The sequence below is a fragment of the Eleginops maclovinus genome, chromosome 3, assembly GCF_036324505.1.
Source record: "Eleginops maclovinus isolate JMC-PN-2008 ecotype Puerto Natales chromosome 3, JC_Emac_rtc_rv5, whole genome shotgun sequence".
NCBI lineage: Eukaryota > Metazoa > Chordata > Actinopteri > Perciformes > Eleginopidae > Eleginops > Eleginops maclovinus.
Window position 1 is genome coordinate 9,526,973 of NC_086351.1, and position 20,299 is coordinate 9,547,271.

The window sequence follows — 20,299 nt, forward strand, 5'->3', positions numbered from 1 at the left end:
CTGCTATTAGTATAAACATACTTTGCTTTCAGTAACTCCTGCTGTTCTTGGACGTGTAGTTTTCAGGGTGTTCCTTTTAAGTATGGAAAGCTGAGTTTGGTTTGTTTATGTTTGGTTTGTAACACTGCATATTCTTACCCTGGTCTTCTCTTTGGATTTCATATAAAATCCAAAGTAGTGCATCATGGCAGTAGTCGAGTTGTTGTGCCCAAAATGTTCCTGATTGTTTGAATCCCTGCCTTAATTATTTTAATTTGAGAGGAAAATAAGTGTTCCCTCCCTCTTTTAACTCCATATCAAAGCTGCAGCTGCTGTGTGAGGTGTGTGTGTGTGTGTGTGTGTGTGTGTGTGTGTGTGTGTGTGTGTGTGTGTGTGTGTGTGTGTGTGTGTGTGTGTGTGTGTGTGTGTGTGTGTGTGTGTGTGTGTGTGTGTGTGTGTGTGTGTGCGTGCGTGTGTTTCTTCTACAATTCTGCTGCACTTTGGAAACCAAGTGAGAAGTAGAATACATGTTGGATGTTTCTTGATGATAAATAAACCTGTTGATGTAAAATATCGTCATTTTAAAGTATGAAAAATTAAGGTACTGTATTGTCCTCTCTCTGTTAGGTGAAACCCTTGAACCTCCACATTTAGTTAGTAGATCTGCTGCACAAGGATAGTGAAGAAAGAAGGAAAAAGTTGACATTTGGTTGCATGCTTGCACTTGATGACTTCTCCATCCGCGAGCCATTTCTCAAACAGCAGAGAGAATAAGACTGGTCAAAAAGTTGATCAATTAATGAGATATTTTTCACATTATTTCACTGTAATTGTAAAAAGTCTAAGTTTTCTGACATCTTTCATGTTGTCCTGAGTTTAGAATAATGTATAGACATTCTTGAAAACATTGCAAATATTATTTTAACACAATGCTACCAACAGCTGCCTGATATTCAGTAGTAATGGAGCATTTACCACATATGAGTGCTCAGCTGATGATGATGTATTTTCTCCACGTTGCGACTTGCCTCTCTGGTGTTTTATTCAGGAATGAAAGCTGATATTGTCTGTGTGTAATATGCTGTCTATCTATGCCACACTCCCTCTCCCTGTCAGATACATGTGTAAGGACTCGAGTGCTCAGACTAACTGGAGTCTTTGTGTGTCCGCTAAACAAAAACAAGAAGAGGTGTAATTACTTTTGTGGGGAACATTCAATCCAGTCCTGTCTTAGTGATTTGAAAAGAGGCATCATGAGGAGTCTGTAATTGTTGCTCATGTGTATGAAAGGTGATACTCAGATCACTTTATTAAAACACATGCAGGTTTTTGGGCTGTGGTCTCTTTTCAGGATGGAGAGTGGAGTAGGCCTGAGGACAAGTTTTTCTTCTCCCAAGAGAAAGATTTCCACATACCTCCGAATTTGCAATTCACATCAGAAAGAAAATAAATAAATAATTTAGGTAAGAGGCAGTTAAAACATGAAGAATTCAGCAAGGTAGGACGAGGAAAAAACTGAACAATTTAAAAAGGAGGAATTAAAAAGGGAAAGGAGAAGACAGAAATGAGTAGAACAAGAAAGGCAGTAAACGAAGGAAAGTGGGGGGGATTACGAGTCAGTAGGAATTTAGGTCCAATTAGTGATGCACTATGGCCAAAACATTTGGACACACCTGTCAACTTACATTTATCTTCTTTTGGTCTGGGATTTTTTGTGTGGTTTGTGTTTGGCTGTTTCTTGTTTCAAAATGACAGAGCCTCCATGCAGCAAAGCCAGCTCCTTAAATAAATGTGTTTTCTTTCCAATTTGGTGTGAAAGAACTTGACAGAGCCCTGACCTCAACCTCATCCGACACCTTTAAGATGAATTGGGACACTAACTAAGATCTAGGACACCTCCAACACCAGCTTTTGACTTTATGTGTGCTTTTGTGGCTGAAAGGTAGCAAACAACTGCAGCAAGGTTCAATGGATTAATGAAGGCTCTTCTAATAGCAAAATTAATGCTCACAGTTTTGGGACGAGATGTTAGACCACATACTATTGGTAATGGTGGAAGATGTACTCAGATACTTAAGTAGAAGTACTTATATGTCAGTGTAGAACTACACAACTACTATTTACAAATAAAAGTCCTGCATTCAAAGAGTTTTTTGAGAAAAAGTACAAAAGTATTAGCATCAAAGTATACTTAAGTACCAAATCTAAAAGTACTCATTATCCAAAGTGGCCATGAGTAGCATACAGTTTAAATACTCAAGTAAAGTAAAAATACCTTGAAGATGTAAAATTAACAAAGTTAATGTTGAGTAAACTCACTTACTTTCCACCACTGACTTATGGCCATGCAGTTTGTCTGTGAGTTAAATAAATGTTAATCTCCTGAGCAGGTGAAGGTAGTCTGTCATTTAACTTCACAATTCTGTTATTGTTTCCTCTCTGCTTTGTTTGTCCTCAAACAGGAGCAAAGGATCATCCACTTCCCAGCCCTCCTCAGAAGACTAGTTAAATTTCACCGCCCCTCTGAGCAGCTTATGGTACCGGGTTAAATGAATGCAAAAAAAGTGAATATGATAGGCTCTCTCTTTTGTGCCCTCAGCAGCAGCGGAACTCAGCAGCAGGAATTCAGTAGCCCCTTACCCTCATGGGAAATGAAAGGTGGCTTGGTTAATAGCATATTGACAAGCAGCATGTCGGGAGTGGATGCAGGATCAGGAAGCGCCCACATGCAGGAATGGGAGGTGTGGCAAGGATTGACCGGAGGGGAACAAAAGGAATGCACAACACCTGGAACAAAGCCAAGAAGGAAAGGTCATGGAGGATACGGAGTTGGAAAAGATCCCAACAGAAGACAAAGAGTGGATGGAGGACTGTCTCACACTGTTAGTATTGTAATAATACCACTTTAGTGACAAACCTAACTGCTTATGGTACATTTTCACCTGCTTTATTTAAGTTTTTAGAATCCTGAATACAAAGCAGTGGTGGAGAGTAAATAAGTTAATTTACTGAAGTATAGTGTATTTATTCTAGGTACAATATTAAGGTACTTTACTTGTCTATTACCATCTCCTGCTACTTTAAACTTCAATTATATTAGTGGCTAATGTTGTACTTATTACTCCTCTACATTTATTTCATACATTTAGTTACTCTGCATATTCAGAATTCTTATGCAAATATCATCAGTTGTGTTGTATTGTATTTTTATGGATAAAGAGAAGACTTTATTAATCCTTTGGTGAAATTTCGTTACCCAGCAGTATAAAAAACCTGCAACATTAAAGCAAGGAATACAGTAACATGAATCATATTTTAACATTGAACTACTTTCTTCATAAGTAGAACAGTAGTTGCATGAATGTGGAAGAAAAAGTTTTACTTCTAAAACGGGAAATAAATAATGAAATAACAGTAAAACAATGTACCATGTTACTTTCCTCCTCAGGAGGTTTAAGCAATGAGGAGAGGATTGCTGTTTATCTTTTCAATATTTGAGTAAAATATGGAGGGATTCATAACACAGACTTACTGGTTCTGGTTTGTCCTGTCACTGTTTGAAAGTGTGTATAAGAGCAAACAGAGGTTTAGCTCGGATCCAAAGATAAATTGTTTTGGGCTTCCATTGCACATTATTGAGAGCCCTAAGGTGAACAAACCTGCAAACAAACTACATTTTGGTGAAACACTGCTCTCTGCTGGATATGTGCCGTCATTGCAGGCGAATGATCCATATCAAATCACCCATATCAAGATGTACCTAAATCTACCACACTTCATGCAAGAAAATAAACGTAAGTGATAAATAATTTTGAAATACAAACCTTTTTTTGTTTGTTTTGATTTCAAGCACAACAGGAGTTTCCTAGCAACGGGTGTGCGAATGCAGAGGAGACAGACAATGGAGGGGGCTGAGGTAAACTGCTGTGTCTCAAATACTATTACACATTAATGTATACTGTTGTTTTTATCAGAATTTTCTTGCCCTAAATACAGGAAATAAAGGAGTCTCTTCAGAAGTCTGGAATAAAGAGGGATGTTGATGTTTTACAACTCAGCCTCGCCACAAAGTAAGACTCTTTCTAGACATCTTGAAACAAATGCATCCGTAGCTTGCCTCTCATTGCAGCTACTGGGAAATGTGGGATTTACAGTTTCAGAGAATTACAAGTTTTGCCATTTTGCTGAACAGAAAACTCACCACCATCCCTGACTTATCAAGATTTCACTTTCTGAGGCAGTTGTGGCTGAATAACAACAAGGTGGGCTTCTGTAGAGGTGAATGTATTTTAGCAATGAAATTGAGTGGAAGAATAATTTATTTTAAAACTTTCAGATAAGAGAGCTCAGCTGTCGTTCCCTCAACTGCTGCTTGACTGAACTTTACCTCCAAAACAATAACATCAAGTCTATAACCGGTAAATCTTTATTTCTCCTGCAAATTATCTGTGAAGATGTTTTGAAAACATAAATAAGTCCCTGACAGAGAGGTTGCTCGTTTTCTTTCCTGGATAGACTGAGGAAACATTAGCTTGAAAACAGATGTCAGGCTCATCTAACGTTGATCATAATTATATGCATACATTGTACCCTGTAATAGATCTATATGGTGGTAAAAAAGAGCTTTGGATATTGCCAAAAATCAGAATTTTTGGTTCTATACACATTTTTAACTGAGGACATATTTAAAAAATCAAGATATAAATGTTTCTTTAACACATAAATATTAAGGTTACTCACTGTCTGTGAATCTATCAAGTATTATTTTGTGCCCCTTAATGGATGCAAAGCAGTTCAGCATTGACTAGTTCACCACGTGTTCCTCAGATAAAAAAAGACCACATAATTGATTCTCCCTGGTGTCTCATACAGGGGCCCTGAATCATCTGACCTGCCTTCAGCGTCTTTTTCTCCACAACAACCAGATCAGGGGGCTGGCAGACATGACGCACGAGCTCAGAAGGATGCAGCAGCTGCAGACTGCAAGTCAGTAATGAAACTCAAGAGTGGCATTTAGCTCAGTCTTTGTTTAGACTGTAAGACAGCCAACAAGTCCACCGATAGCAACAGCACGACAGATTAGATTACTAGATTGAGAGTGGTTTGTAACTTGTTGTTAATACTGAGGGCTTTTGCAGCTTTCTTTCTTAATCCCATCTCCCATGAACCCAGGTATCGCCAACATGTGATCCACTGCTTGCCTTCTATCCAGGTTTTAGATAGAAAAGGTAAGATATATAAATATTCAGAAGAGAAAACACATTTGACTTGCAAAACTGCAAGCCTGTCACAAAGTATGTGTGTGTTTTGTGAAATTTTGCTGTAAACATTTGTGAGTGGTTTGGTCCCTTTCTGTTGTTCCAGAGGTGAGGTCTGTGGAGAGGAGGAGGTCCTTCCAGATTTACAGCCAGGAGCGTCATCGCGTCCTGCAGTCTGTGGTCTTCTGCAGACGGACAACATAGTCCTCCATCTGAGGGGATGTTAGTCAGTGCCAAGTTCTGTTTGCTGAGTGTTCATAAATCTGTATTCTGCTCAAAATGCTACTTTATAGTAATCAGTCAAAGCACATTATAGTGCTCAGTGTCCTGCTAACTAACGGTTATCTACATAAAAGGGGAACATGGAAATGTTACCCATTAAAGTCAGTTTACAGGTCTTGGGGAAATTCTATGTGAAAAAAAGTCTCAAAAGCACTTTGTGGCTCAAGAGGGAGCTGCACGAAATATGTATTACAAAATTAAAGGTAGGTCTAATGCAAAGTAAAAAGTGAAGTATTGATTTAGTTGCATTGTGGGTTACGTAGGTGCCCAGATTTTGACTAGGAAGAACCATTCGAATAATTATACATTTGACTGGTTTTACTACAAATGTTTTAATAGATTTTTTTTTCTCCCAACTGTCCATTGTGACTCCCACACTGTTATCTGAGTGCAATGCTCAATGGGTTGAGAAATCATTTAAAGTCATCCGGGTTATCGCCCTCTGTTACCTTTTTGAACTTGCTTTAATAATACAATCTGGTTAGTGTTATGGTTTAAAAAAAAACACGGGAATTTGATTGTTGTATTTGTACCACTCAACATGGACATGATGGTTGGTTGGTCTTTATTTAACAAGACCCAGATCAAGTTGTTTGACATGTTGGAAATCATCCGAGTTCAAGACAAAGAAAGCCCTGTTGGATCTGGTGTTTGATTTAATCAAGTCTGTCGATTTGGGCTGCACAATAAATGAAATTTATCACAAAACAAAGTCTCCTAGTAGTGTTGTTATTGTGCTGTGTACAACAATGTTTAATCAATAAATGTTGCTGCATTTTGAAGGAAGAAAAAACCCCTTTCAATTGTGTTACCGTTTTGAAAATCCTGAGCATTAACGTCATCTATTCCGTGCACAAAAAATAAATTCATGTTTATGCTTCACATTTAAAAAATATACATTTTTGGTCAATATTGTGCAGCCGTCCACCACCAATCTGCCATAAAATTATCGGTACAAAAAAAATATCCAAATAACAAATTAGGTACATTGCAAACAAACAACAGCTCTGACTGGCTACGCAGTCACTTCTCTCCCACACAAGTTGCTACAGTTTAAGGCAGAAATATGCTTTCCATTATTGATGTGAACCCATTATCTCCTCATGTTTCCCCTCCCAGTGACCACAAACACATCAGCCTACGCAATTTTCCTGTTCACATAAGACAATATCTGAAAAACGAACATATAAAAATGACAAAAAGATGACCGCTGTAGCACAAACCTTCCTGTATATGTTAGATTCTCTCTGCCCTGTGACGGTCTCAGATAATAAATATGGGTTCTTATCTCCTCCTGGACCAGTCCTCGTCTGGCTTTCAGTCTTGCTGCCAGTTTTCTCTGTCTGTGTTGTATGGATGTGTTTGCTGATGTTCCTCAATTGTCAGCAGCAGCAATGGGAGCGGGGTTTGGAGTTTCTGAGGGGGCAACCTCACTGTTTGTCTCTATTGAGAGCTCCTGCATGGCCTCCTGCACGGCTTCAGTCTCTTCTGAAACGCAGAGACAATTCTGTTAGCTCTGAACTGCTTTTATGCTAAATTGAGACAACAGGGGTTGAGTTTAGCCATTACCACTCGGCTGGAATAACGAACATTACTTCATTCTGACCAAGTGTAACATGGAAAATAAATTGCTTTGTGTAATGTAACTCTCCTGTCATTTTAAATTCAGATTTCAACATCATTCCAATAGATTCTGAAGGAGTTTTTTTGTTGGTTCTCCTCGGTAACCTGTAGTTTTATAGCTAGTAATATTACTTTGTATTATTGCTTCTTTCGCACTGCTTCAATTACAAGTTAATTTCAGATTTTTGCTGATTAAATTCTTCTAGACGCTTCTCGTCTTTCTTTGCTTGTAATTATAAAGGAATCACTTCTTACTATTTAACACTATTTGGATGAGTTTTACACTGTTGTAGTGTTTGATTCTTTGACATATTTAGACAGATGTAGGTGAAGTACCGTTACTCTGCTGCATCCTCAGTTTGGCCGATTCTTCCTCCTGCTTCTCCCTCTGCTCTTTGAGCGCTTTGCAAACTTTCTTGTGGGTGAACCAGTGCATCTTCTGGCAGGCATGGTCACAGTAGATCACCTAAATAAACATTTCATTTATTTGAATATGGAATGTAATGATAATAATACCAAAAAAAGAGAGAATGAACACCAACATCAAGACAGCTTTACTTTGACAGTTTGTGCATTTTGTTTTTCTCTGTGTATCGATGAGGGGAAGCATCTAGCTAGTAAAAAAACACTGAACATTTTACACATGCAAACAATACGTAAATTGATAGATAGCTGTTGTTTTGACACTCACCATTTTACAGATGGAGCATCTCTTCTCCGCTCCCTTCTCTCCACAGGTGGTACAGAAATCTGCGTCCATGAAGCCGACCTGACCTGTGATGGCCTGAGTCAGCACTGACAGAGCTGTGGGGTCGTTACCCTGCGTCAGTGAAAGTGAATCAAATAGGGAAGAAAAGTTATTAACATCACACAACAAAAAATAGTTTTATATTTTGATGAGCCTTTCAAGTAAGGTGTGTCGGAAATAAAGGAGTTTTTTTTGTCCTAAATCCTTACATTTCTACTGTGATTTAAAGAAATACTGGCTTTAAAATGTTGCATTATGAAATGATCTTTTATCATTCATCCAGACTCACAATCTCCACCGGAGCAACACTCCGCACCAGCTGCTGTAGCAGAGTGGCATCACAGTAAGGAAACTTGCGGATGCACTCTCTGAGAAACTTCTCTTGGTACACGGGGAAGCCATCGCTGTCCCGACTCTTCAGCAAACTACAGGACGAAAGGAGAAAAACACATTTGAGGAAAACATTCATAGTGAAAATGTCATAATTTTAAGAAGCCTTGGGTATCATTTCAACCTGCCAGAAGTCATACTGGAATAGACAGATCACCAGTCATGATACTGACTACGGTAAATCCTGAATATGGTCCTTCAGTAAATAATAAAGGCTAAAAGGGGCCACAAATCCGTAGTCAATATCCTTGAAGGCTTCACCTCTTGATAAGGCCGTCCAGCTTGTCCTCGCGGTCCTTGAGGAAGGAGGCACACTTCCCCAGCACGCAGCTGATGTAGTGCATCTTCATGGCCAGCACCTCATTCATGTCCTGCTGCTTGATGCACTTCTCACAGATGAGCTCCATCACCCGGCGACATTTCTCCAGAGCCTCCGGCTCCGCCACCAGGGGGTTCTCCTTCACCAGCATCACCATCTGCAAATCATAAGGGATACTTATCAAGTTCCACTTATAACAAAATCGACATCTCAGACAAGAAAATATCTCTTGTGATGTGTGTTTGCTGTGTCATTTTGATTTTTGTTCATCCAGAATTTTGTATCAATGCAATGATGTTCCTTGAATGAATAACTACTTCAATGAGCTCTCCACCAATTTCTATTTGCACTCCTAAAACCGTGTTAGACTCAGGAGCCATGGCATGTTTTTATGAGGAAGCTGCAAGATGGAGAGTCTGCATTTGAAAATATTTACAATTCAACTGTAGACAACCGCTCCCGAAGTGTCCTACCTTGACGGGGTTCAGGTTAGTGCTCATGATGACCTTGTGGAGGGGTCCAGCCAGCTTGGATGGCAGCTTGGGTTCCTTTTCCAAACCCTGGAGCTTGGTGTAGTAATCCAGCTTGGCACGTGAGAAGAAGTTGTTGATCACTGTGACACAGTCGTGTTGCCCTGAGGACGGAAAAGAAGAGGCCGATCATTTTTCAATCTCTGAATGCAATATTTGACACAGGCTATTTAACTGTAAACACTAAAAAACAGTTTGTGGAAATGCAAAAGACATATACACCAATTCTCCAACCATTTGGGATTCTTATGAAACACACTATTTACAAGACAAAAATCTCTTTTAATTATGATTATATGATTGCAGCACTAAATATTTATATTTCTTTTTCAACAAACTAATATTCTGTACAAAAAAACCTCATTATGTCAGGGCACATTGTAGACAAAGAAAACTTCCTAATTGGGAGGCTGTGGTTCAGATGTTCGAATCAAGGTAAGCAGTTTTTCCATCCTTGCTGCTGTCAGCATGTCGACGTGTCCCTGGGCAAAACACTTCCTCCCAAATTGCTCCTGTGGGGATTGCCCACAGTATTGTATGTATGTAATTTGCTTTGGATAAAAGCGTCTAACAAGTGACATGTAATGTGTGTAATTGTTTTAAGGAACAACATTTTTATTATAGGCTAAATGTCCCTGGCAGAGAAATAAGTCCTATGTGATCCATTTTCTTTGTTTATAGAATTCTCAAGGCTTAAAAACAGTGGGCAGAATGATCGCAAGTCACAAAGAGACGTACCGACAAAAGCGGCCATTTGTGCGGCGGTCCTTCCAACAGAGTTGACCACGTCTGTCTCCGCCCCAGCGTCCAACATCATCCATGTGATATCAGTCTTACCTACAGCGACAAAAGAAGAGGAATCATAGCACATGCAACTTTCCAAAATAACAACGGAGATGAGATTTTTTAATCAAATGGCTGTGATAATTAACTCTAACCTGACAGGCCAGCAAACATCAGCGCTGTGTAACCATGCTCATGTTGATTGCAGTTCACATCCGCTCCGTGTTGCAGCAGCAACTTACACATGTCTGCTTTCCCTTTGTACGCAGCGTGCATCAGAGGGGTCATTCCATACTGTGGAAAAGACAAAAAAGCTGTCAGACACTGTGTAATGTACATTCATTTCACTTTACATGAGAACCAGGAAAAAGGTTTGCCGAAAAAACGTAAAACTTAGAACTTTATAGTCTAACTGTGATTATTACATACAAAACCAACGCCAAACATGTTGCCATTTTCTCCACCTGTTAAGCATTTTCAGTTTTGATTATTTAAAATATTTTTCTCTCATGTAAACAGGAGAATAACAACATGAGGTGAAGCTACTTGTGTGCTGAAAAACTCAAACAGCTTTCAGTATTTAAGAGAACATCTATTGAAACACCTGATTTTGACAGGTGGACACACAAGAATGACAGAAAGAAAGAAAAAAGGACATGAAGGACCTCCTCCAAGTCCTCTTGTCCTACACATATGTCATTAAACAAAGGAAGCGCTTTTCTGAGCGACTTTCGTATGTTTTAGCTTCTACATGTTACACTCAGTAGCGCAAGTTAATGGTGTCCAGAATTATTAATTCCATGTACACTTTATAAAACCTGCTAGGTGGAATGACGCTTCAAATGTACTTTTATAGAAGATGTGGAAATTGAGGAAATAATTGAAAAAAGTTGTGTGAAAGCCAAAACAATAACCTAGATGAAAGTTGAATAGAGTCGGTTGTTAAAGAGTTTGGGAATAAACACACATTTTACGTTTGATACTGGCAGTATAGTATAGGAGACTTAGAGGTCTGTTAACATCTGTTCCAAAACTTCTGCAAGTAAATTCCTGTCCAATGTAGGTCTAGATTTCTGTGCCTCAAACGAACTCAAGTCTCAAAAATCAAAAGCATAACTAGATATGATTCATAAAGAAATGTGGGCAATCTTTTCAATATATTTTGTTAATTCTTTGTGGAATTTTTCCATGCATTATATTTTTCACAGTATAGATACACGTTTGACTCTAAGACACACTTAGATTAGTTACCTCATCCAAGCAGTTGACTCGAACATCCTTACAGCCCAGCAGCCTTGAGGCCTCTTGAACATTTCCTATAGTGCATAAGATTCAGTGTATAGTATAAATACAAACACCAACCATAACCTCGGTTTATACAGCTTCTGCAGAGGTATTTAAAAGATGTATGTCATGAATGCGTCTGTTATAATGCACGTGTTACATTTAACAAACATAGTACAAAGAATCTCACAGAAACAAAGTTAAAATGCATGTTTTCTGAAAGTTAATTTGACTCAGGGGGGCATGTGCTACAAGCTATACATTACAAGCTAGCTGCTATATAACCTTAGTTACTCCAAAGCATATCATGCACTCAATATTTAAGTTAATTGCTATGGTTTAAAATACAGTCACACAAAACATTGCCAGTCGGACAATATTTCGTAATATCTGGAGAATAACTGATCATACAAGCTAATAAGAGCTAACCCAGTGTGTGTTTCTACAGGGATTAGCGTTAGCCGAAAGGGGCTTACCTGCAGTAATAACCTCGAACAACTCCTTTTCGCTTGAAGACAAGTCTCCCTTCTTTGGAGCAGACATGTTGGTAATTATCGGATTGAAAATAGTCTATGATGGCACAAATAAAACGAGAAGATCTTGATTAAATGTACGCTTTCTGATGTTCTATCAGTCTGCTTGGTCGGGCATGTAGGCTAGCTCAGTTTGAGCTGTCATCTGGAGTATACCACTGCGTGAGCGTTAACAGGGGCGTCGTAGTTCACAAGCAAAAGGATATTGACATTTCTGTCCAGTAACTTGCAGTTATAAATACATTGTTTTAATTCAAAACGACAACACTATATACATGCGGGATAGGTTACAATCAAGAAAAAGCGAGTATTACAAACTATACATACAACCATAACGAGTATTACCCCTATACTTTCACTAAAATAAACCCTTCCAATAAATCTAGAAAGTTCATTCAAAAATGTAAATGCTTGCTTAAACGTGGACCAGCTGAGACGTACCATCCGATCGTTCACATAACATATAATCAACAAATTGCATCATTAGAATAGAAAATAAATGAAATTGTCTTATATTACAGTTACTGAGAGGAAATCAGAATATGTCATAACTGCCATCAATAGAATACGTGTCTCTTCACAAACTCTACATCAAACGACATATGTTATGCACTTTTTCAACATGTTATCTTGCACTGCAGTTTATACATCCTGCTTGGCCTGATTTGGGATATCTAAACAAAGAGTAATTATGATCCAACCAGTCCCTGGTGTCTCTGAAGAAACTAATCCACATCTGAAGGCCACCGACTACTTCCTGGATTATCTGTTTTGCCACCTGATTCCTCACTGGCCAGGTAATCAGTGATGAGCTCTGCAGTAGAACCCAAAGACACCTTTTTATTGTAGTAAAAAATAAGTAATCATTGCGTTTTGTTGAGTATTTGCAGCGTGAAAATGAACAACTCTAATGAATGACTCTCCCCAGGCTGGTACATTAGGGAGAGTGTTGGGTAAAATGAGCCAGTGGGTAAATTGACCCACCCCCTTTATTTAGGAAACTGGGCACATTTGTTGTCAACACGTCAGGTATAATTACTGTTATGTCAAAGCAAATTGATCCAGGTCTGAAAATATGTATCATACATGTGATTGATTATTTTACAAGATGTAATACCATGTGAATCATTTAGCTAAAGATTAGCAGTAGCAGTAATTCACTGCAAATTAAATTAATTAATTAAATACATACAATACTTTTTTTTTTTTACTGTAAATGACTTTTTTTGCACTATTTCCATAATTATATGCATACTTGTATTTACTAAATATATGTTGTGCTATGGTGTATTGTTATTAAATTACAAAAAGGACAGCAAAGGTTAACGGTGCACTTTTATATGGTTTGAATCAGGGAGTCTGAAGAGTATTTAAACATGTTTTCATGTTATTTCCTTTTGTCTAAAATGTTGCTTTTATCAGTTTTGTAGATGTTTGACTCACTCTTTCATCATCCATGGAAAAACTGTTATCTTGAGATACACAGTCAATAGAAATGTAATTTTCATAATTTGTGATACCATTTAAATGTGCACATCTCTCACTCTCACTCTCACTCTCTTACTCTTTCTTCCTATCCTCAGGTTTACCTCACCATCCCCTGCTGTCCATCTCCTCACCCTCACTGTGTGTGCTGTCAATAATTGATGATCTTTACTGACTCAAAGGGTAAAGGGTCCTGGAGAAAATGTCTCACCCATTTCTTTCTTTATTTACAAGTCTATCTTTAAGTTCAGTCAGTCTGAAAATCCACATGCAGGAGGGTCGATGTCAAGAAGCAGCTTGTCAATTTTATAGTTTACGGCAGCTGCTACACCTGTGACCATGAGCGAGTTACTGTTGAACGTCTGGCTGACAGCAGGACGGAGGGAGGAAAGGGAAGCTTAAATGAGTGAGAGGCAGGGGGCTGAGAGGAGGAGCAGTGGCAGAATGATAGAGTGAATTAATTCAACCTTAGCCAGCCCTGATTGACTTGGTAGCAAACTGCCATGGACAAACACTCGCAGTGACACCAAAGCCATGGAGAGAGAAAAGAGGAATGACATGTCTTTCTCCAGGAAGAGAAGTTTCACTTTTGGGGCGTATGGAGGGTAAGTAAAAACATTATTTGTCTCAAATTATGGGCTGACATATTAAAGTAATTTATTTAGCTGCATAAACTACATCATAGTAGATTGAATAGTTTAAGTAACAGTAACTCTTTAATTTGTTAGACTACAAAAGCAACCCTGTCTATGTAAGATGATCCATTTTCTTCTCCGAGTAGTTCTCACTTCCTTGTTTACAGTGTGGACAGATTCACATGTGGGGATGAGACGAGGTAAGGTTTTATTTTCTATTTTTTCGAGGCTGTTTTAAACATTCAGGATTTATCGTATGAATTATGAACTGAATGAAATGATGATTTGTAAATGAACCTGTTGCTGCAGACCTGAAACTGCAGAGGAAAACTTACTGGACACCCTGGACTCTCCTGCCGGTGACAGAAAGCCTTTCCTCCCTGCCAGCAGCAACCAGAGGGTGATACCATTAAAATGTTCAGCGTGTATCTTCCCCTCTTATTTGAAATAAATACATTTTTGTGTTTTTTTAAATACTGCATTTCTGAGAAGTTGCCATTTGAAGCTGAATGATTTGTCATGTTCCTCTTCCTCCCCACGTTTCTCCTTCCCTTTCTCTCTGTCTCCATTTGTGTGTGACGTCTGCTGCCTGTTGTTCGTATCAGGACACAGAGCTGTTTGAAATCATTGAAAAGCTGCAGGTGAGTTGCATCACCATTGATCCTGTGTAGTGTTCAGTGGTGTCTGAGCAAGAGAAGTTTCCTATCATTTTATCAATACTCCCCTCGTCCATCAGGGCAGCAGGATCGATGAGCAGCGGTGTGAATTCCCTCTTCCTCTGAAGGTGAGTCTTCGACCTGAAACATATAGTGGGCTCCATATATGGGTGTGATCCCATGTGTGTGTTGACACTTTCTGTGAACTCCATAACATTTGTTTTCCCAAACAACAGAAACGACTGACCCTCATCATCATCCGGTGCTCCTTTGTGTCTATTTTAGTCTCAGCTTCTCACGATAGGTGCAGACTTACCACTCATCCTCCCTCCGAACCTAGGGGGCTACTGGGTAGACCCCCCGCTGCAGAGGCTTGTAGATGTGAGTCCTACTTCCTCCCACTATGGCTTCGGCCCAGAGAGCTACGACATCATGGAGAGAGATGGAGAGGCCAAAATCTATCACAAGTTCTTCCGCTCACGAGTAAGCACATTTTATCTTAAGCATCGAGGAATGTGTTATCATTCCTGAAATCCTGTTTTCTCATGTTTTCTCCCCTTTAGTATCATCACTCATTCACAGCAGGGGATCCTGTTTTGGGGCCTCTGGTTCTCTCTGTGTGTTTGGAGGAAGAGGAGAGCAAGCTGCGGGTGATACTCAGGTTGAAATGTTATGCGATTTATGCCAGATACATTTTTTCTATAATCTTCTACAATCACTTCCCAGAGCATCGTGCGTTTCCTAAGAGCTACAGTTGGTAACTTTGATAACAAAATATTTTATAGGATATATAAAATTGCTAAAACTGTCATTGTATCCTGACGGTAGTACCTGAGACAGATAACTGTTAAAAAAATAACATGTTCCTCTTTTTACCCTCAGTGATTCTAATGGCATTAGCAAGACTCCAATGCACTTATATAAATAACACAACACTGGGGGAGAGAGAGGAGGATTTTTTTTCTTCGATGATCTGTTGATTTTAAACTGTTTTCAAGATATAGTAACAGTTCCAAAAAATATGAACCACATATATAAAAGGGACCCAAGGCAGCTTTAAAGTCCCCCTCCACTGAAAAATGAGTTGCTATTTGACACATTGTTTGTGCTTCACTGTGCAGAATAATGTGCGAACAAAGTCTTAGACATTTTATTTAAATGTCTCTAAATCTTTTAACTGTTAATTCCAAGCTTTCGAGCATTTTAGACAATAAAACAGAGATTGTCTTTCTTGTCTCACAGAATGAAGGATTGCTCTCTGCATGGAGCTTTCTCTGTCTCACTTTTCCCCAACATCCCATCTGCTGTGGAGTTAGCAAAGGTATTAAACTTAATGTTTTCAAAGGTGGAAGTATTCATCTTGAACAAAGTACAAAATATTTTAAGTCAAGAAAATACTTTGTATTCTGTCTAGATGCTCTGTGACCGAGTGACTGTCTCAAAGTTTGAAGTTGTCAGCTACCTCAAGGTAATGCTCTAATGCTATTTATACATTCAAGAAAATTACCAGTTATTTGAACTCCTCTTAAAGCTCTACTCCTTCTCACTCATCCCTCAGGCTCCAGAACTCATAACTACATTTGATGAACACAGAGTGTCTCCTAATTTCAAGTTTGGGGTTTTGTACCAAAAGGACAGGCAGGTAAGAAATTGTGCAGAAAAGTCCAGCATTCATAAAAATGACAATAAAATATTGCATAAATCATAACTGACTATTTCAAAAAACATCCATCTCTATGTAGTTCACTGAGGAGGACATCCTCAGTAACAATCAGGAAAGTGAAGAGTTTAAAGAGCTCCTTTCTATTTTGGGAGAGACCGTTCAACTGCAAGGCTTCACCAGGTAAAGTATAGCTTGTTGTTGTGGTTAAGGCGCATGAAAGACACATGTAAGGAGTAACATCACATGATTTGTACTCCTCACTATCTTTAGGTTCAGAGGAGGATTGGATGTGTGTCACGGTCAGACAGGAAGTGAGGCCGTCTTCACTTCGTTTCATGGGAGAGAAATCATGTTTCATGTCGCAACTAAACTGCCTTTCACAGACGTTGACCCGCAGCAGGTCGGTTATCACCCTGGTGATTCACTGCACAGTTTCTGAGGGTATTTCTGGCCCTACTTAGAACACAATGACACAATATCTTTCTTCCTACACAGTTACAAAGAAAAAGGCACATTGGTAACGACATTGTAGCTTTGGTCTACCAGGAAGGCCAGACCCCTTTTCTATCTGACGTTATCAAGTCTCACTTTCTACACTGTTTCCTGGTGGTCCGGAGGATAAAGAGAGCGGAGGATACCAGCGAAACTGCGTACCAGGTCAGTAAAAAACTAACGTAAGTCAAATTGATCCTCCATTTAATTAAGTGATGGGAATATTGTTTTCTTATATAGGTATACTGGGCCTGAGCAATGCTGGAGTTTGAGTTTAGAAAAAATCTAACATGTAGGCAAACCCAATTTTGTGTATTGCTGTGCTAATGTTTTTTATTACTTTAATTAGTAGAAGCCTTTCGCTAAGCCACACCCTAGAATGCAGACTGACCAATCACAGCGGAGCCAACAACGGACTCCGACAAAGCTCCGACACTGTCATGACAGCGCTCTATTGACTGTGTCTCAGATTTTCGTACTTTTAACACCGTCGTTTGTGGACTATAAGAAAGATGTTGTTAAACGTTGTGCCTGGGGCATTTGTAAGACTGATAGTCGTTACCCAGAGAGATTGGAGGGGGTTGTGCGTTTTTTCCCCCTTCCCCAAACCAAAATCAAAGCCTGACAATTGTTGCCTGTGGATTAAACTTTGTGGACGTCCTCACTCTCAGCTGAACCCCTCAAGGCTCGAACGGCACACTTGTGTGTGTTCTAGCTAGGTAGGTAAGACTTTTGTCTTTAACCCTACAGTTAAATTAAACTATTCGGTATGCTGTGATTTCAATCTATACATTTGGTTGTTGTATTGGCAGAAGATGGGTCGCCTTTTTCTGTCTGTCTTGGCCCTGGCCACAACGATTACTGTCACGGGCTGTGGTGTTACTTTGACAACTCTGGGTTTAAGCCACTGTTGTGGTAAGCTTTTGGAGGACTGTAGTTCTAGGCCTACAGACATGTTGGCGTGTTGTGTCTTACAGAGGTCCAGGGCATGGATAAGCCCGATGATGTGGGCGCAGAACCCTGTGGAGCTAACGAAAGTTCACCTCGTTAATTACAGCTAGCCTGCTAACGTTGCCTATTATGGTTATGATACGCTAGCATATAAGGCTATACAATGTTATACTTGCTTTGTGCTTTTACTTTATAATAACGACGATAATAGTGAATATAGACCTACCCAGCTTTACAGGAACAGTGTTGCTCGTTGTCATCATTTGTGCCAGCCTCGGTCTGGATCATCAGCTGATGTGGCACTTTTTTTTATTGTGATCTATACGCTTTTGCCTCTATTTTGATCGCATTATGCTCTTTTTTTGTTACCTTGATGTCCTGTATGTAAAGGCATACTGTAAACCTCTCTGTCTACTTCGGTCAGAAACAGCATTTGCTGCTTTGTGAAAGCCGGACAGCAGTTCAGCTGGAAGAGCTGTCAAAAACGCCATGTTGAAAGTATGTTGGTCGGACTTAGCAACAATAACCAAGGGGGGCGGGGCTTAGCGAAAGGTCAAATTGCAGTCAAGTTGATTTATAAACCTAATATTTCCTCTTCACAGTTGTCCGTCACAGCTAGAGAAGATGTTCCTCCGTTTGGTCCGGTCCTTCCGGATCCTCCCATCTTCACAGATGTAAGAAACAATACAAAAAGATAACAACTGTTTTCATTTCTTTGAATATTATGTCACAGCAGCCTTATCTTTTTCTTTGCTGTCAGTCTATCTTATTCAAACTTTTCAAACAGACACGAATCTTCCTCTGTGCTGTGTTTGTAGCGTGCCCTGCTGAGAGAATTCCTTCTGACGAAACTCATCAATGCAGAGATTTCCTGCTATAAAGCTCAACAGTTCAGCAGACTAGAGGTAGACATAACAAACATTTTTTACATTTTTTATTCATGAATGGGCAAGCTGATTTCTCTCTGCCATGTGTGCTCTCCTGAACCTCCTTTCTTACGAAGCTCCGCACTCGCTCATCGCTGCTGGAGAGCCTGCATGCTGAACTCTGCACTCGTTCCCAGTGCATGATTGGGGATCCATCAATAGCCTCTCTCCCATCCTCAGAGGGGGCTCGGGTGATGTCTGAGGGGAGTGGAGGATTCATAGAAAACTTTAAGGTTAAGGTTGGCCTCTAATCTCAAAAGTACTTTCCCATACTTGACATTACTATTTTAACTTTACCATTTTTCTTTTGCATCTCTGTGATTAGAGAGCCATAAGAGTGCGGAGTCACTCTTTTGAGACCCTCGGGGTGCCAAGGAAGATTGGAGGTAGTGCATCACAGAGGCCCAAGGTACCAATCCACAAATGTCCATGCTTTACTGAATAAATACGTATTGAAAGGATTGTGCTAATACTCTTTTCCATCTTCATTTACAGACAGAGAAAGATGGAGAAGGGTAAGAGTGACAAAAACCCGGGAACATTTTGTCTTTCGTATGATCTAATGTTGAAACACAGATAACTGTTTTAATTTTATTTTCAGTGACAGATCGCCAGGTCCTCCGCCAGCTGACAGTCTGGGGCCGTCTGAGATCAAAGATAAAGCCAGTCCTCAAGAGGAGACATAAAGGGAAATATCTATTTGAAGATTTGAAATATATTATATATAGCTAGTACTTTATTATCCTTCTGGGAGGCTTAAATGTACATAGAGTGTAAAAGTAAAAAGTATATCTGAGAATGTAATTATTTTATTGTTATAGCAGTAATAATGTACAAAGTATTGACAATGTTTTTCAATGAAATGTTAAAGATATAAAACTGGCTTAAATGTTTTAAGTTTACACTGGTGTGTTTTTATAATAAACAGTTTTACTTAAGTGAGGGGTGTAAAGATAGCAAACAGAGGAAGGAACAGCCGAGGAAAGTTAATGAAGTGATAGCGATTACTTTGATTATAAGGATAGGTGTTATAATAATAATAATACATTTATTTTATAAGCGCTTTCACAAGTGCTCAAAGTCGCTTTACAGAGGTACATGAAAAGAAAAACAACAAATAGATAAAGTAAGTTACATTAAAATCGAGCAATACAGCAAAAATCACACTATAAAAGCCAGTTAAGAGGTGAGTTTTTATGAGTTTCTTGAAGGTGGTGAGGTCAGTGCAGTCTGACGGGTTGTGGGAGTGAGTTCCAGAGGGAGGGGGCAGCGACGGAGAAGGCTCTGTCCCCCCAGGTTCGGTGCTTGGTGCGAGTGGGGATGGATAGGAGGTTGGCTTCTGATGAGCGGAGGCAGCGGGAAGGGTTGTGGTCGTGCAGCAGGTCTGTGAGGTAGGAGGAGGCCTGGTTGTTGAGGGCTTTGTGGGTTATGAGGAGGACTTTGAAATCGATTTGTTGGCGGACAGGAAGCCAATGGAGGTTCAGGAGTGATGTGGTCTCGGGAGTTGATGTGGGTGAGGAGGCTTGCAGCAGAGTTCTGGATGTATTGCAGTTTGTTGAGGAGGTTGGATGGTATAGGATGCTATTGCAGTAGTCCAGTCGTGATGTGATGAATCACAGATTCACATAGAGTGTTGCTGTCAAATGTGAAGTTGAAATTCTGGATGGTTTTGAAACGTGATGGGGGGCCGATGATGATGATGTCTGATTTGGCACTGTAAAGTTGAAGATAGTTTGTTTGCATCCATGCTTTTATTTCTGAG

The 20,299-nt window shown here is 39.5% G+C and overlaps 3 protein-coding genes across 5 annotated transcripts; 2 read left to right on the forward strand and 1 right to left on the reverse strand.

Moving 5' to 3' along the window:
* The first annotated feature begins 2,765 nt into the window (after positions 1-2,765).
* LOC134861496 (leucine-rich repeat-containing protein 72) lies at positions 2,766-6,225 on the forward strand. Its single transcript, XM_063878734.1, has 8 exons — positions 2,766-2,861; positions 3,830-3,895; positions 3,976-4,049; positions 4,172-4,241; positions 4,316-4,397; positions 4,852-4,965; positions 5,118-5,207; positions 5,344-6,225. The coding sequence occupies exons 2-8, from the start codon at positions 3,863-3,865 to the stop codon at positions 5,439-5,441; spliced, it is 561 nt and encodes a 186-aa protein (XP_063734804.1). The 5' UTR covers positions 2,766-2,861; positions 3,830-3,862; the 3' UTR covers positions 5,442-6,225.
* ankmy2a (ankyrin repeat and MYND domain containing 2a) lies at positions 6,068-12,130 on the reverse strand. Its single transcript, XM_063878730.1, has 10 exons — positions 11,673-12,130; positions 11,164-11,228; positions 10,068-10,206; positions 9,868-9,966; positions 9,073-9,233; positions 8,542-8,756; positions 8,180-8,315; positions 7,834-7,962; positions 7,479-7,608; positions 6,068-7,007 (listed from the first exon to the last, which is right to left on the reverse strand). Exons 1-10 carry the CDS (start codon positions 11,737-11,739, stop codon positions 6,895-6,897), a joined length of 1,254 nt encoding a protein of 417 aa, XP_063734800.1. The 5' UTR covers positions 11,740-12,130; the 3' UTR covers positions 6,068-6,894.
* Positions 12,131-12,175: 45 nt separating this feature from the next.
* rap1gapl (RAP1 GTPase activating protein-like) lies at positions 12,176-19,430 on the forward strand. Of its 3 annotated transcripts, none has more exons than XM_063878727.1 (20): positions 12,231-12,526; positions 13,313-13,819; positions 14,017-14,049; positions 14,159-14,249; positions 14,455-14,490; positions 14,586-14,633; positions 14,791-14,988; positions 15,069-15,166; positions 15,748-15,826; positions 15,920-15,973; positions 16,064-16,147; positions 16,248-16,348; positions 16,439-16,568; positions 16,664-16,825; positions 18,214-18,285; positions 18,430-18,516; positions 18,615-18,770; positions 18,863-18,946; positions 19,033-19,052; positions 19,139-19,430. In XM_063878727.1, the coding sequence occupies exons 2-20, from the start codon at positions 13,749-13,751 to the stop codon at positions 19,221-19,223; spliced, it is 1,689 nt and encodes a 562-aa protein (XP_063734797.1). In that variant the 5' UTR covers positions 12,231-12,526; positions 13,313-13,748; the 3' UTR covers positions 19,224-19,430. The 3 variants fall into 3 exon arrangements, 2 of the variants coding, with proteins under 2 accessions (XP_063734797.1, XP_063734798.1); XM_063878728.1 differs by having other exon boundaries at positions 12,233-12,526; positions 14,791-14,886; XR_010165416.1 differs by lacking the exons at positions 19,033-19,052; positions 19,139-19,430 and having other exon boundaries at positions 12,176-12,526; positions 18,372-18,516; positions 18,863-18,940.
* Positions 19,431-20,299: the final 869 nt, after the last annotated feature.